The sequence below is a fragment of the Trachurus trachurus genome (genome assembly GCF_905171665.1).
Source record: "Trachurus trachurus genome assembly, chromosome: 23".
NCBI lineage: Eukaryota > Metazoa > Chordata > Actinopteri > Carangiformes > Carangidae > Trachurus > Trachurus trachurus.
Window position 1 is genome coordinate 24,493,112 of NC_139912.1, and position 14,189 is coordinate 24,507,300.

General features: G+C 44.7%; 1 protein-coding gene across 6 annotated transcripts in view; it reads left to right on the forward strand.

Moving 5' to 3' along the window:
* Positions 1-2,664: 2,664 nt before the first annotated feature.
* The window catches only part of sox5 (SRY-box transcription factor 5), a 91,474-nt gene continuing 79,949 nt past the window's right edge, over positions 2,665-14,189 (forward strand). For all 6 annotated transcript variants that reach the window (XM_083999107.1, XM_083999108.1, XM_083999111.1 and 3 more), the window contains exon 1: positions 2,665-2,916. In XM_083999107.1, coding sequence (XP_083855233.1) covers positions 2,840-2,916 — 77 coding nt within the window. In that variant the 5' untranslated portion in view covers positions 2,665-2,839. The remainder of the gene's footprint in view (positions 2,917-14,189) is intronic.

Sequence of the window (14,189 nt, forward strand, 5' to 3'; positions counted from 1 at the left end):
ATAAACGGGTTCAGTGGACATTCTGATGAGACCATGTTTTGTAAGATACTGTTTCCAAATCTAAGAATGAACTTTCAAAAGGAGAGTGTCTGAGTGTGTGATGCCATTGAAAGGTCCGGAACAGATGCCAAATGATTTTGTAGACATCTGAAAAATGTTTTGTCTAATGTGTGTGTCTCTCTCACAGTACATATGCATGCTGTGTGTGTCTACAGTAGTTACAGTGACAAGGCTTGCTTACTCTCCCTCTTCCTGTGTGTGTGTGTGTGTGTGTGTGTGTGTGTGTGTATGTGTGTGTGTGTGTGTGTGTGTGTGTGTGTGTGTGTCTGAGTGTGTGTGTTAAAGTATCACAGAAGTGGCAGTCTGTCAGCTCTGCTTTTCTCTGCGCTCTCCAGAACAATAGCTGGATTGGCCGTATGTGTGACACGTAGACCACACACCCTTAATAGTGACTGACAGCACTAAGGGCTGAAAGCAGCATGCACTACCGACACAACCACACACACACACACACCACACACACATACAGTACGTATACCTGAGGACACAATGGGTGTGGGTGATCGCTGAAGGTTTCAGTCAGTTTGTGTATTTTGCGAGCGCGTGTGTGTCTGTGCATGCGTTCATTCATGCATGTGAGCTTCAGCATATGTTCTGTTGAAAGTGTTCATCTGTCTTCTTGCTACAAAACTGTTCCATGCTGCAGAATCAAATGTCTCCCTCTCGCTGCATCAAAACAAAGGAAAAGAACAGACATTTAAATCTGTTAAAGCTGTTTTTTATCTGTCGCATTTGTCAAACTATGGACATGGAGACAAACTGTTTGAGTCTGGCTGCATCATTTTCCGTACCTGCAGTCCCTCTTATTTCAACAGCAAAATCATATAAACACTGCACATCTTAGAATAACAACATTGAAACACAGAAGAAAGGGACATCAAGGGTGTAGGTGGTAGAAATCTATAGAGATGGATGAATAAAGTAGGTTGAAATTTCTGCTTTGCACTTGTCAGAGATACAAAAAGTAACACTTATCTCAGGATTGACAAATAGTGACAGGAAAGTTTCTATTTTCTTTCTTCTTAAAATCACAAATCCACATCATCATTGGCAAATAGTAATAACGTGCTGAGATGCATTATTAATATTGTTTTAATGCATTAGAAATGTGATTTAAGCCATCTGGACAGTGTTGCGGAACATCCAGTAACCCATGAAGGAATTTCACTCCGAGCTGAGGATACCTTATTAATCTTGTTTCAAGGTTTGTTTCACGTCCACTGTTTTTTTTTTTCCCTTAACTTCATTCTGTTAGCGAAGCCAATCATGTGAAAAGCATGATGTGTGTCAGAGTGGAGCACAAAACAGCTTCACTTTTCTAACATGGTGGAACCAAAGGGACAGTAAAAGAGGCTGGGACAACACAAGTTAACCCATTAAGCATGAATGAGTGCAAAGCATTTCAAAAATGCAGTAAAAACGGTTAATTGCAGCTTCTTCTTTCTTCGTTCAGCCCATGAAAACTATGAAATGTGTTAGATTAACACTTAGGTTTCTTAGCTGCTGTTAAAATTGTGTTGTTATTATACAGACACTCAGCTCTACACAGCATTATCCCAGGCTTTAGCTCTGTGTTAGTGCCTATAGTGTCACAGTTAGCTTTTATCTCACAACAATCATATGAACTTACTCTGTCTCATTAAAGTCAATGTTGTAATTAACATTTAAGTGAGTAGAGACAATGATAGATACAGTCGACTATGTTTGGACGCACAGAGCTGCCTGGTTCCACATGTTTACACTTTAAAAGTACACGTACATAATATTAAATCAGCGATTAAACTGGATAATCAATTAGTTAATCAAGAAAAAGTTAATCTTCAACAATTTTGTTTACCGAGTTTAAGTCAGTAGTTGAGGAATAATTGCAAACATTTGCCAGTTCAAGCATCTCAAATTAGATAACTTGCTGCTTCTCTGTTGCACAAGGCCGTTGGGTGGAATGTCCTGTTTTGATCCGACAAAACCAACAAAAAGCCATCCCAACCTGTTTGAAATGTCTGAAAGTCTCGGCTCTGTCAACACAAAGTTTAGATCTAAATGAACGTAGAAGAACTTCTTCTGTCCTCCATCACACCATGCTGAGATCACTTTGTGCAGTTGAAAAGTACGAAAACTACAGAACATAGAAAAATAGACACGACTTGTGTTAATGTGTGTTTCCTGTTGTCCACGCACAACATTGATTAACCCCTGTCATGTTGCACATTAGAGTGCATGAGGGCTTGTAGTAGTGGTCTTATCACTGTGAAGAGTGTCTACATGATCTGTGACTGTTGTCTGAGTGTGTGAAAACCAAGTGTGTGTGTGTGTGTGTGTGTGTGTGTGTGTGTGCGAGACAGAGGGCGAGATAGACTTGTGGAAGGGGGCAGCACTGCTGTGCATTTGCACAAGCAGCGAGTGATGAGCCCTCTGGTCAGATGGCCCCTCCCCTCTGCTCTCTCTCTCTCTCCCTCACACACACACACACACACTGGGACGAACACACACACACACATTGAGCGAAAGAGAGCGAGGCTGTGCTGCTGGCCCTTTAAGAGCTGAGCCTAGATCTCACAGCTTACAGCCAGGGAGGGAGAAGAGGAGGGACAGAGGCAGAGAGAGAGAGAGAGAGGGTGTGAGGCTGAAAGTGTGTGAGTAGAGAGAGAGAGAGAGAGGACTACAGACAGAGAGAGAGAGAGAGAATCAGCAGCGTGTGTGAGAGGTTGAAGGATCACTTGTATCCCGTCTTGTCTTGTGGAGACTAACCTGCTTCATCTGAGCATTGTGGGACTGTTTTATGTTGTTGTTGTCGAGAGAGACGGACCCTTACTCCAGCATGCTCACTGAGCCTGAGCTACCTCAGGAGTGTAACAGGTACGTGACGCTTTGTCACACACACACACACACACACGCTCCTACACACACACACACAAACACACACACACGTTGACACGCAGATGACAGAGGACAGGACGGAGACAGAAGGTAACGGGAGGAGAAAGTAAAAAGACGTGTGTTTGAGAAGACTCAGTCTGTGTGTGTGTGTGTTTGTGTGTGTGTGTGTAGGAGCGTGTGTGTGTGTGTGTGTGTGAGTGTGTGTGTGTTGAACATGTGAACTGTCTCTGTGAGTTGGCTGAGTTTGAGCCTGTGAGTGTGTGAGTGTGTTTGCGTGTGTGTGTGTTTGACAGAGTCAGAGATGGTAAAGGAGAGTTGATGATTGACTCTTGTGGTTTTGGGAGAGATACCATATGCAAAGCCGGGGCAAAGCAGGCATTACATGTCTGTGTGTGTCTGTGTGTGTGTGTGTGTATGTGTCTGTGTATGTGTGTGTGTGTGTTCATGCACTAGTTTGTCCCAGCGTTACACAGACAACTCTTTTTCCCCCTCTCCTCCTCTGTCCCTCCTGACTGAAGTTGTGTTCATTCAGTTCAACACCCTAAACCCAAACTGTTTAAAAAAAACCCTGTGGGTTCATGTCTGAGTGTGAGTGCGTAAAAGACCAAAAGTCACTTAGAGAGAGTTCTGTGTGTGTGTGTGCGTGTGTGTCAGAGTCAGTGTGTGTGATCCGTTCATCATCTCATCTCCACCGCTCACCACAACTTTATTTACTTCTGCTTTAGCTATTTTCTGTCTTATTCTGTGGCTAGTGAAGACTTTGACTGTCAACAAGTCAGAGGAGCAGGGACAATCTCAGGATGTTTAAACACTGAACAAGTTCAAGAAAAATGACTCAATCAGAATATTTTTTTTCCATCTGAAATTGAAATGTTTACACCCTGCCTCCCCCCCACCACCACCACCACCACTCCCCCTGCTCAGCGTCTACTTTTGTAATTTATTTATTTGTGATTTATTTTTACTCTTAATCCAAATTCAACACATGCAAACCCTCAGTAATCCTATTGTCTATCTGCATGGTGTTGTTGTGTGTTTTTTTTTCTTGCCTTATGCTAATGTTAATCTGACTGTGCTCCTCTGATGTTTGTGCGCGCCTGCGTCATTTCGAGGTGTGAACCCTCTAACCTTGCCCTTTTCCGACACCGTCAACACAAGTGGCTTTTGCCTGTGGAATAATGGTTGTTTGATGCTAATGCTGTGAGAGACAGATTATGTTATAATACCCCGGCGTTTTAATACTAAAACACACACACACACTCACCTCACTCCCTTCGCCCGCTTGACTTTTATTGCATTAAAGTAGCGCTCTGTTTTGCCCCGATGAAACTAATCTTTTTTCTCTCTCTCTCTCTGAGATAAACTGGGGTCGGTGGGGGGGTTTGGGAGGATTTCAGGGGCCCCTTGAATTAAGAGCACATTTAGATGTGGCAAAAAATGTGTTATTAATAAACCGTTCAATCTGGCAAAGTGGTTGAAGAGAGAGAAAAAAACACAGATAACAACAGCTAGGAGGAATTAAAAATTTAAAGGATTACACCGAAAAGCAGAATGTATGGAGATAAATGTAGGGATTACAATGACTTAGGAGGAGAGCGCTTAAAACTCTTGCTTTCCAGTAATGCACTCCATCACTGTGGCTCTGGCCGTGTGCGTGTATATACATTTTATATATATATATATATATACGTATCTGTGTGTGTGTGTGTGTGTGTGTTCATATGTGGATGTGTGTGTGTGTGTGTGTGAGAACAAGCGGGCGAGCTAGAGAGAGGGCATCTTCCAGTGTGTGAGTGGCAGTGTGTGTGTGCTCTCCAGCTCGGTGGTGGCGATGCTCTCAGTTCCTGCGTCTGTGTAAGTGGCCGCTCGCCTCCTTCACCCGTGCCTCTTCTTTATCTCCTCATCACACTTCCTCTTCTTCTGCTTTTTCTGCACTTCTTCCCCTTTTCTTCCTCTTCTTCTTTTTCTTAAATCATACAGTTGATAAAAAAATTCACTTGGAGTCACTTTCGATGGAAAATAGCTGATGAAGAAGAGTTTGCTAGAGTTTTAGTGGAGGATGGTTTCTCTTTTAATTGTTTCACAATTATTCCTTTTAAGTGAGATATCAGAAGTAAGATTTTTTTTGTTGTTTGTTGAATGTGAGTCTTCTACCTCAAGGATAAAAACCTATATTCTTATTCTCATTTTATTTAAGCCAGAAAAAGTCTTGTGAAACAGTTTTTCTCTGAAGTTGATAAAATGTACCTTATTCTTTGATACAATTTAAATAGTCTTGTTGTATTCTATTAGATTCAAATGATATAATCCAGCTAGGCTTTTTATGATTTGCGGTATTTGCTGCGTTTTCTGAATGCTCGGCTGTGTATCAAAATTTCCAGCCGAAGCTGAAAACAGTGGAAACAGACTGCCTTCACCAACACGGCCTCATCTGTTCACACAAACAGAACAGAAAATATACAGAGACAGAGAGAAAAGCAGAGAAAGCCAAAGCTAAAGCAGCCTGAAGACAGACGAGAAGACAGAGACATTTGAAGGAGCTGCTGTGGCAGCGGATGAAGAGATGAAGGGAAAAGAAACGGTGTGGTCAAACTGACACATTCCTCGCCGATGGAGAGAAGAAGGAGCAGGCTTACAGAAAAGTGAGAGTGCTGGAGATGAAGGGGAAGGGGTGGTGGGGGGTACGGGAGATGTTTGGGGTGGGAGGAGGGGGGTTGGAGAGGTGAAAGAGGAGGAGAGAGGATAGGAAGGGGTCTGTCGATATGGTGTTAAGGCAGTGCTGGATTTTCACACCCCTCCATTTGTCTCCTTCGTTTATTGGGGTGTTTGTGTGTGTGTGTGTGTGTGTGTGTGTGCGTGTGTGTGTGTGTGCGTGTGTGCGTGTGTGAGTAAGTTTGAAGGCGGGGGGGGGGGGGGGGGGGGGGGGGGGGGGGGGCGGCAGTCAACAGGGGATGTGTCAACACTTTGAACGGTTTAAGCAGGACACACTCTGATACAATCTGACATTACTTGCGTCGCACTGAGCAACAAGGACGGCAGCAGCAGCCTGAAGGATCTGACTGAATTTCATTGAGACAAACAGTTTAGTAAAAAACCATCTCTACTTTATTTAGTCCTAATCCGTTCTAACAAACAGTTCTAAGGTACTTGCGATTTACTTGAATCATATTTTCTGTTTTTATTCTTGTGCTCTGCCACATTTCTTATACTTCATGTTTACTGCATTTTACCCGACAGCTCTAGTTATTAGCTATTTTTCAAATGAAGATTTTATATAAAGGCAGTTGTCACTTGATGATGTATACATTGTTATAGGTGAAACTACCCTTTACTATGTACAGTAATTAGAATGAGCTCCAGATTGATCCAGTGCAACAGAATAATGCTGCTTCCACTTGAATGCATTATTATGATATACATAGAATATAACAATAAAACCATTCTGCATAATGAGTGCTATTACTTTTCAAACTTTGATGTAATACTTTGTTAAAAGTATTTTATAGCCTGATGTTACTAGTTGTACTAAATGTGTCTTCCCCTTCTGTTTATTTGTACGTCTCTGACTAATTACTGGCTTTTATTTTGTAAAAGAAATTCCTGCAGCCGCTGCTAAAAAACTTGTTTCCAATTTAAGTGAGCAGTGCTGCTTCCAGTGTAAGTGTCGCTGTACTTCATTTAAAAGGGCAAGATTAAAGTGGTGTGTGTGTTTGAGGGAGGCGAGAATGTGTGTGTGTAAAGGAGAGAGAGAGAGTAGAGTAATTGAGTAGAGTGTCCGTGCTCTGCAAACTAATGCTCCATTCTGCCCCTCTCTTCCCCTGTGGCCCTGTCCTGGCCTCCCTCTCCCTCTCTCACCCTCTCCCTCTCCTGCCCCCCTCCCCCCCTCCCCCGCACACACACACATACACACACACACACACACTAGCAGCACCTCGGACTGGAGGCCATTGTCTGGGCCATATTGTCTGTCCCCAGAGAGCCTTGATAACCGTGTCTCCATCCACGGAGCGAGAGGGGGGCAAAGAAAGAAAGAACGACAGACAGAAAAATACCAGAGGAGAATGCTAAAGCTACCCCCCCCTCCCCCACCCTCCCTCCCCACTTCCTCCCCTCTCTCTCTCTCTCTCTCTCTCTCTCTCTCTCTCACCCCTCCAACTCTCTCCCACCGCGACCTCCCACCCCGCTGCGATCAGCTGACCCTGTTCCATCGCCAGCAGGAGAAAAGGAGGGAGAGTATTAGGGTCCATTTGTTGTTGTTGTTGTTGTTGTTTATGGATGGAGGGAGAGAGAGGAGGAGGGGGGTGAAAGAGAGAGAGTGATGGAGTGTTTGATGTGACTGGCAGAGAGAGAGAGAAAGTGTGTGTGGCAGACAGAGACAGAGACAGAAGTAGAAGTAGAAGTGTCCCTCCAAGCCGACTGGAGTCTGCTCATATGACATGAGGTCACAGGGGAGGGGTCAAAGGTCAGACAGAGGTATTGCATTGTCAACAGAGCAGGAAAAGTCCAGCCGCGTGGACGCGTGTGTGTGTGTGTGTGTGTGTGTGTGTGTGTGTGTTCATCCAGGATTGTGCACTTCATATCCCATGTTGCATCTCTCTCTTCTTCTCCATTTCTTCAGCCACTCATCAATTTAAGCATACCGCCTCACTCTAATCTCACCATGTTGCTGTCGCTCTCTTTCTCTCTCTGTCACACACACACACACACACACACACACACACACACACGGCCCGTTTAGTTTACCATCCTTCCAATCCACAATAGGAGACAGTGTTAGAGGCTCGGAGCTCCCTCTCAGAGCGCTACAATGAAACCTCTGTCTTTCCAGGTAGGGAGGGAGGGAGGGAGGGAAGGAGGGAGGGAGAGAGAGAGAGGGGTGGGGGAGATGGAGAGAGAAAGAGAGGGAGGGAGTGGATGGAGGGGCGGGGGTCAGAGGAAAAAGGAGGAGACCATTTGGGCCGAGGTGGGAGAGTTTCAAAGTGCGGGACGAAAGAAAGAGGCCAGCTGGGAGAGAGAGAGAGAGAGTGTGTGTGTTGTCATTTACGTGAGAGAATTAGTTTGTGTGTGTTTGTGTGTGTGTGTGTGTCTGGTTTACAGAGGCAGGCCAAGTCGCTGACAGTGAGACAAATGTTGTGACCGCTTTATGGATTGCTTAACAAATGCAGCACAAATAGTGTCCTGGCACAACAATGGAAAAACACTGTCCCTCGCTCAATAAACATTATGCAGCGTCTCCCCCTCGCAAAAACACCAGGGGAGCGGGGCCGCCGTCCACCGGATGCACTTTTCCTCTCTCCGTCTGTTTTTTCTCTCCCTCCTCCTCCTCCTCCTCCTCCTCCCCCAACTCTGTCTTTCTGCCTCTCTTCTCTATGGCGACACTCAAGATTTTCCCACGACGAGATTTTTCACGGCCGTAAACCGATGACAGACAGATAGATAGATAGATAGATAGATAGATAGATAGATAGATAGATAGATAGATAGATAGATAGATAGATAGATAGATCATTCCTCTCTCTGTCCTTTATCTTTATTCCATCCTTTCTTCTGTGTTAAAATGTCAGTGACGATCACGTTGTCCGGTGACTCAGTGTAAAGACATAAATAAGGTTTAAAGGAGGGGGAGGGGGGGGGGGGGGGTGAAAACATGACAAGAGAAGTATGTGGAGCGATGGCGCGCTGGTGACTAAAGCTCTGGGTGGATGAATGGACGAGAGAGCAAGACAGACAGAGAGAAAGAGAAGGAGAGAGAGAGGTAGTCCCAGAGGCCACATGAGTTAGCCCAAGTCCCCCCCCCCCCCCCCTTCTTCCCCCTCACTACGCACATACACATACACAACACATGACTGTCTCTCCAGTGTGTGTGTGTGTGTGTGTGATTAACAGCGGTGACATTAGGTTATGTGTTATTGCCTTTTGTGGTTAAGCTGGACAGGAAACACGGTTTGGGCTGTCGGCCGCCGATTTAGGGCAACCTCACAGAGGATGCTTTGTGTGTGTGAGGCTGAGTGTGTGTCTGCCTCTTTGTGTGTGTGTGTGTGTCAGGGTGTGTCTGTGTGTACATACGAGTGTGTGTGAGCATATACAGGCAGGAGCTGTGTTCATATTTCCTCCCTGTTGCACACTGTTTACTTCAGCAGAGAAAGTCATCGGGGGAAAATGCAGCGGCCGTTTTTACATCAAATCTAACCAGCAAGAAATTTGTACTTACAATATAGCAGTTCAACTGAAAGTCATTTTCTGGCAGTTGTTTTGACACTTGTTTCATATATCATTACATATTAGGAATTTAAGAGATTTGACTTTTATGCTTAGAAGTTCTTAGAAGTCTAAAAACACTATATACGATAGTGTAACGTAACACAGCCACACCAAGAAAAGAAAAGAGGTCCTCCCTTAATCTTTATCCCTCCATCTCAGCCTTTCCTCTCTGTTGCTGCCCCGCTCTTCCCACTGTTCAAAAGGACAGCCTATAAATAGATATTAGGCAATATCCTTAAGAGTCTGCACCGAGAAGACGGGAGCGAGGGGAGGGATGGAGCGACATTCTTACAAACAGCTGATTGTGTAAAGAGGGAACACTAAGTAAGACAACACCGTGGGGAGAGAGAGGCAAGAAGACGGAGCGAGGGAGAGAGCAGGAGGACAGTGGATGTTAAAATAAGTTCAAGAGCGTGTGACAGGGAGATAGAGACGGAGCGAGGAGGAGAAGCTGTTTTGAAAGCTGAGAATAGGAAACGCCACCAGAGAGAAAAGGAGAGGAGGGAGGGGAGAAAAGCGCCGGCAATAAAAGCGAGTGATAGCTTGACACGGGGGGAAACATTTGTTTAAATTCCCGCCTGAGGTGTCATACAGATGTAAATGTTGCGGTCGGCTCCTCGGAGGCAAAAACGCCCTGGGCGCCTTATCTAAAAGGCACATTCTGCTCAACTATTTTGATATGCCCTTCCATTCCCTCAGAGAACAATTTCAAAGATAACTCGCATTTCCACGCAAAAAGACCCGCACCTGAGTGACAGCCTGGCACTTCATAGCAGTCACAGGCTTGCTGGGAAGAAAAAAAAAACACACACACACATACACACACATAAATGTCACTTTGACTCTTGACAGCACTTTGGAATTAGCCGTCGTGCTTATTTTTACTGGAGACGATGGATTCAACTGACTGTGCAGTTGCATGTTTCTGTAGTGGTTGAAATAATGGGCTGTAATTTAAAAAGAGGGGCACAAACACACACACACACATACATGCACGCGCGCGCTGAAAAAAGCACACACACTTTACTGTGGAATTCTCCAGAGGAGGCTCCCACGCTCCCTGAAAGCTTGTTCTGAGTAGAGGAGTTAACAAGAGCAGTTAGCAGCATGATTATGTTAGCAGCCAGACACACCGAGCAAGAGCGTGTGTATGTGTGTGTGTGTGTGTGTGTGTGTGTGTGATAGCCTGTGACATTTGTGCGATGGCTGCTTTGTCTTTCCCTCACTCCTCATTGAAGCTGAAACAAATCTTTGCCCCCATTTTGCTTAATTCATTTGATTTGTGTCTGTGTGTGTGTGTGTGTGATTTTTAATGTGTCTTGAATGTGTGAGCACCCATGTTCGTACTGTAAGCTGCCTGTATTTAAACATTTGTGTGTGTGTGTGTGTGAGTGTGTGTGTAAGCTCGCTGCTGCTGACGTGCCAACATGAAATGGGTGCGTTGATTACAGTAAGCGTGGTCCAGGAGAGGGTTAACCACCATCGATGGTGATTATTGGGCCGTTAATGGACGTCGGTCGCCGTCCGATTAGTGACTTAGCAGCAGTGGACATATGTGATATGAGAGGGACTTAGCTGAGGAGCCGCTAATCATCAAAAAGCCAAGGGGAAGTGGTGCTCTAATCTCAGCTTAGAGCTCACTGTGTGCATAGTCGTGGGTGTGTGTGTGTCTGTGTGTGTGTGTGTGTTATAGAGAGAGAGAGAGAGAGAGAGAGAGGTTGGTGGGTAAAAAAAGACAAACAGCTGATTAGAAATTTGTGTCTTTGGAGTTAACTTAATAATTTGATTTTAAAATTAGAAACACATAATGTTGTAGTGATGACATGTCATTTAAATTATCGTTACTGTCCTGCTTTATTGTGTGTGTGTGTGTGTGTGTGTGTGTTAAAGACTGTGTGTGGCATGAGATGTAAAAAAAAAAAAAAAAAAAAAATGTTTGGCTTTGTCAGATGGGGCAAAATTATGCTAATATTCTCTAATTATGACCTGGACAACGCTGCCAATTTATGGACTTAATAAAACCTCATCTTTTTTAATCCGCGCATCGCTGGGCGCTTCTCAGACGTCTTCCTCCAGGTCTCTCCCGGCGTGACAGCCCTGCCAAACTTTAAATGAAGTAGCCGGCGTAACCTGCACACCCGCCGTGCCCAATTGTATAGTAATTCCACTTCAAAGGCGAACGGGAGGGAGAGCGGGGATTTTATAGCCGGAGAGGAGCTGTGAACGGCCTCCCCATTCATACACATCCACCTCGGAGGAAGTAGTAGCAGAGGTGGAGGATAGGGGACGGGAGGGGGGGACGGGTGTGAAGAAGAAGAAGAAGAAGAAGAGGGGGCAGAATACAGCAAAAAGAATGATGAAATGAAGCGGAGGTGTTTCCTTCAGGAGGGTGAAGCGCTCCCTGTGGCCCTGCAGAGTTTTGGGATATCTGTGTTGCTTCCTGTGTTAATGTGTAACTGTTCTTGTCTATGAATTGCCCGGGTTGCAATTTAGAAACGCCACCGTGGCTACTGGGAATAAATGACGGACAATAAAATTATATATATAAAAAAAAAACTGAGGATCCTCCCCTGATTCTCCAAGACGATTCTTTAGCTGAGCGACAAAGTGTCCTGTGTGCAGAGGTGTGCACACACAAGGAGAGATGTGTGTGTGTGTGTGTGTGTGTATGAGAGAGTGAAGGAAGGTAAAGTAAACAGACAGACGTGACGTGTATGGAGCCTCTGTTCTATGTATGTGCTCCTTAATGTGTGTGTGTGTGTGTGTGGCTCTAAACCCACATTAACGTTTCTGCACACACACACAGCTGTCTCCTCAGTCACCCTATTATAAATGTTATCACAAGTCAATTGCAGTTTTAATATTAATTGAAGTGAATGATAACAGAGTGCAGTCTTATCTCTGGAGCCCTTTGTCATTGAGACAAACAGAGGATCTTTACTGGTCATTTATGGGCTCAGATTGTGCTGAGGTAGTTGTCCAAGAGAAACAGATAAAGAAATCAGCTGCTGATACACATTCCACTGGCTTGACTCACGCAAACATCGGCGTGTGTGTGTTTTTCCTCTGTCCTACATGAAAACACACATTCAAACCCGTCGTGCGGTGGCGTTCAAGGCGCACAGAAAAGTTTCTAACCACTTCTACAGAACCCCCGATTTGGTAATTTTCTGATTTAACGTCAAACGGAGTATTACAAAGCGTCCCCTATCAGTGGACAAAATTGCACAACCTTTTAAATGCTCTGCAGAGCCCATTGGAACTCAAAAATGCATGCAAAGCAAAGCAGAACACGCCTCTCTGGGTTGCTTAAAACTTCACTTGAGAGTTTTTGGAGATAAAAAAAAAAGTTCTCAGCAATATGCACATGATAACACCAATTTGTAAATTATTAGATTATCTAGGAGGTCTAGAAATCTTGCAGGCAAAACCTTCCAAAAACAATTAAGCTTATTAAATTACATCACTATGGTGGAGAGAGATGGTCTTTTTTTTTTTTTTTTTTTTTTACAGTGGAGTTGATTTGATTTTGACCTTAACCTTCCCTGTGATAAAGCAGCATGTTGCGTTCTGGTAGTGTGGGGCCGTCCTCATCGCCCCTAGCGAGCAGCACTCAATATTGTTTGCCTTTCCACTGTCATAAGGTAAATAAGCAATGAATTAGTGGCAGGGCTGCTCCTAGGAACAATGCCAGATGTACAGTCCAGAGGAAATCCAATAGAGTCAAGAGGGTAATCAGTTTACTGGAGACAAGCAGGGGGGGAGGGAAGAATTTTAGAGAAGGATGGATGGAGAGGAGGACGGGGGAAAGCAGAGGGAGACGATGTATGGATGAAGACATGATGATGCAGAAAACAGCTTGTGAAAGAAAAGGAGGAGAGCGGTTTGACAGTCGGACGCCTGTTGCTGATTTCTTGTTTTCAGCCGCTTCCTTCTCTCTCTCTCTCTCTCTCTCTCTCTCTTTCTTTCTCTCTCTCTCCCTCTCACACACACACACTCCCCTCCCCATCCAGTTTTCACAGTCTCTCCATCCCTCCATCCACGCCTCCATCCCTCCATCCCTGTCATGTGTTGCCTCGGTGCGACTGAGTGTTAGCAGCCTATTACCCAGGGTCATAGTCACAGTGGCTTCAAGGCTGACAAGTGCATCTGAAAGCACTCAGGCGATGCTGAGAACCACATTAAATTCTATTATTGCCACATAGTCACTTCATCCCTATTCAACTGAAGTACAGGGAGGCAAATTTACCTTGTGAGACAGAGTTCACCTAATAGATGTGGCTTTATATCCTTTCCTTCTTTTCAAGGGAACAAAGCCACGGTAACAAATGCAAACAGCGGGGCCCTTGTGTTGCTTGCTGTTTTCCTCCAGTTCCTCTATTGTCCGAAGGTTTTCATAAACACATATAATTGTCACTGTGCATACTGCATCTCTGTCCCTCTCTCTCTCGTTCCCACTCTATGTCTCTCTCTGAAAGCCTATTGTCAAGACATGGTCATTTCCTCAACAATGCCAATGCAAGCGGGCTCCATTTGCGGTAATGGCCCCGTCTTTTTGGAAAGGCGAACGTTGAATGGCCCCCATGGTAAACATACTGTAAGACCTGAGAGTGTGTTTGAAGGTCTGCCAAGGAGCTGGGTGCTCACAAACCCACTGAAGGGGATATTGTGTGGAACTGCACTGTGAGAGCTCTGTCGTCTAGTGCTGAATGTGCAAAAAAAAAAGAAAAACTAATCCAGAGAAAATGGATGATGGAGAATTTGTTGTTGGATTTTGGTGAATACCTGCTTGAAGGACTTAAAGATGTCCACATTTTTACATTAAACACACACAGTGGATACAAAACTGGAGTTGGAGCATCCATCCATGAGTTGACAGGAACTAGTTGTGTCTACAGGAAGCTCCAGTTGTCAACCTGTTATATCATCTCTTTGAATATTGCTCACCCTTCTTCCTGTTTTCCCTCCTCTCTCTCCATCTCTCTCTGTCT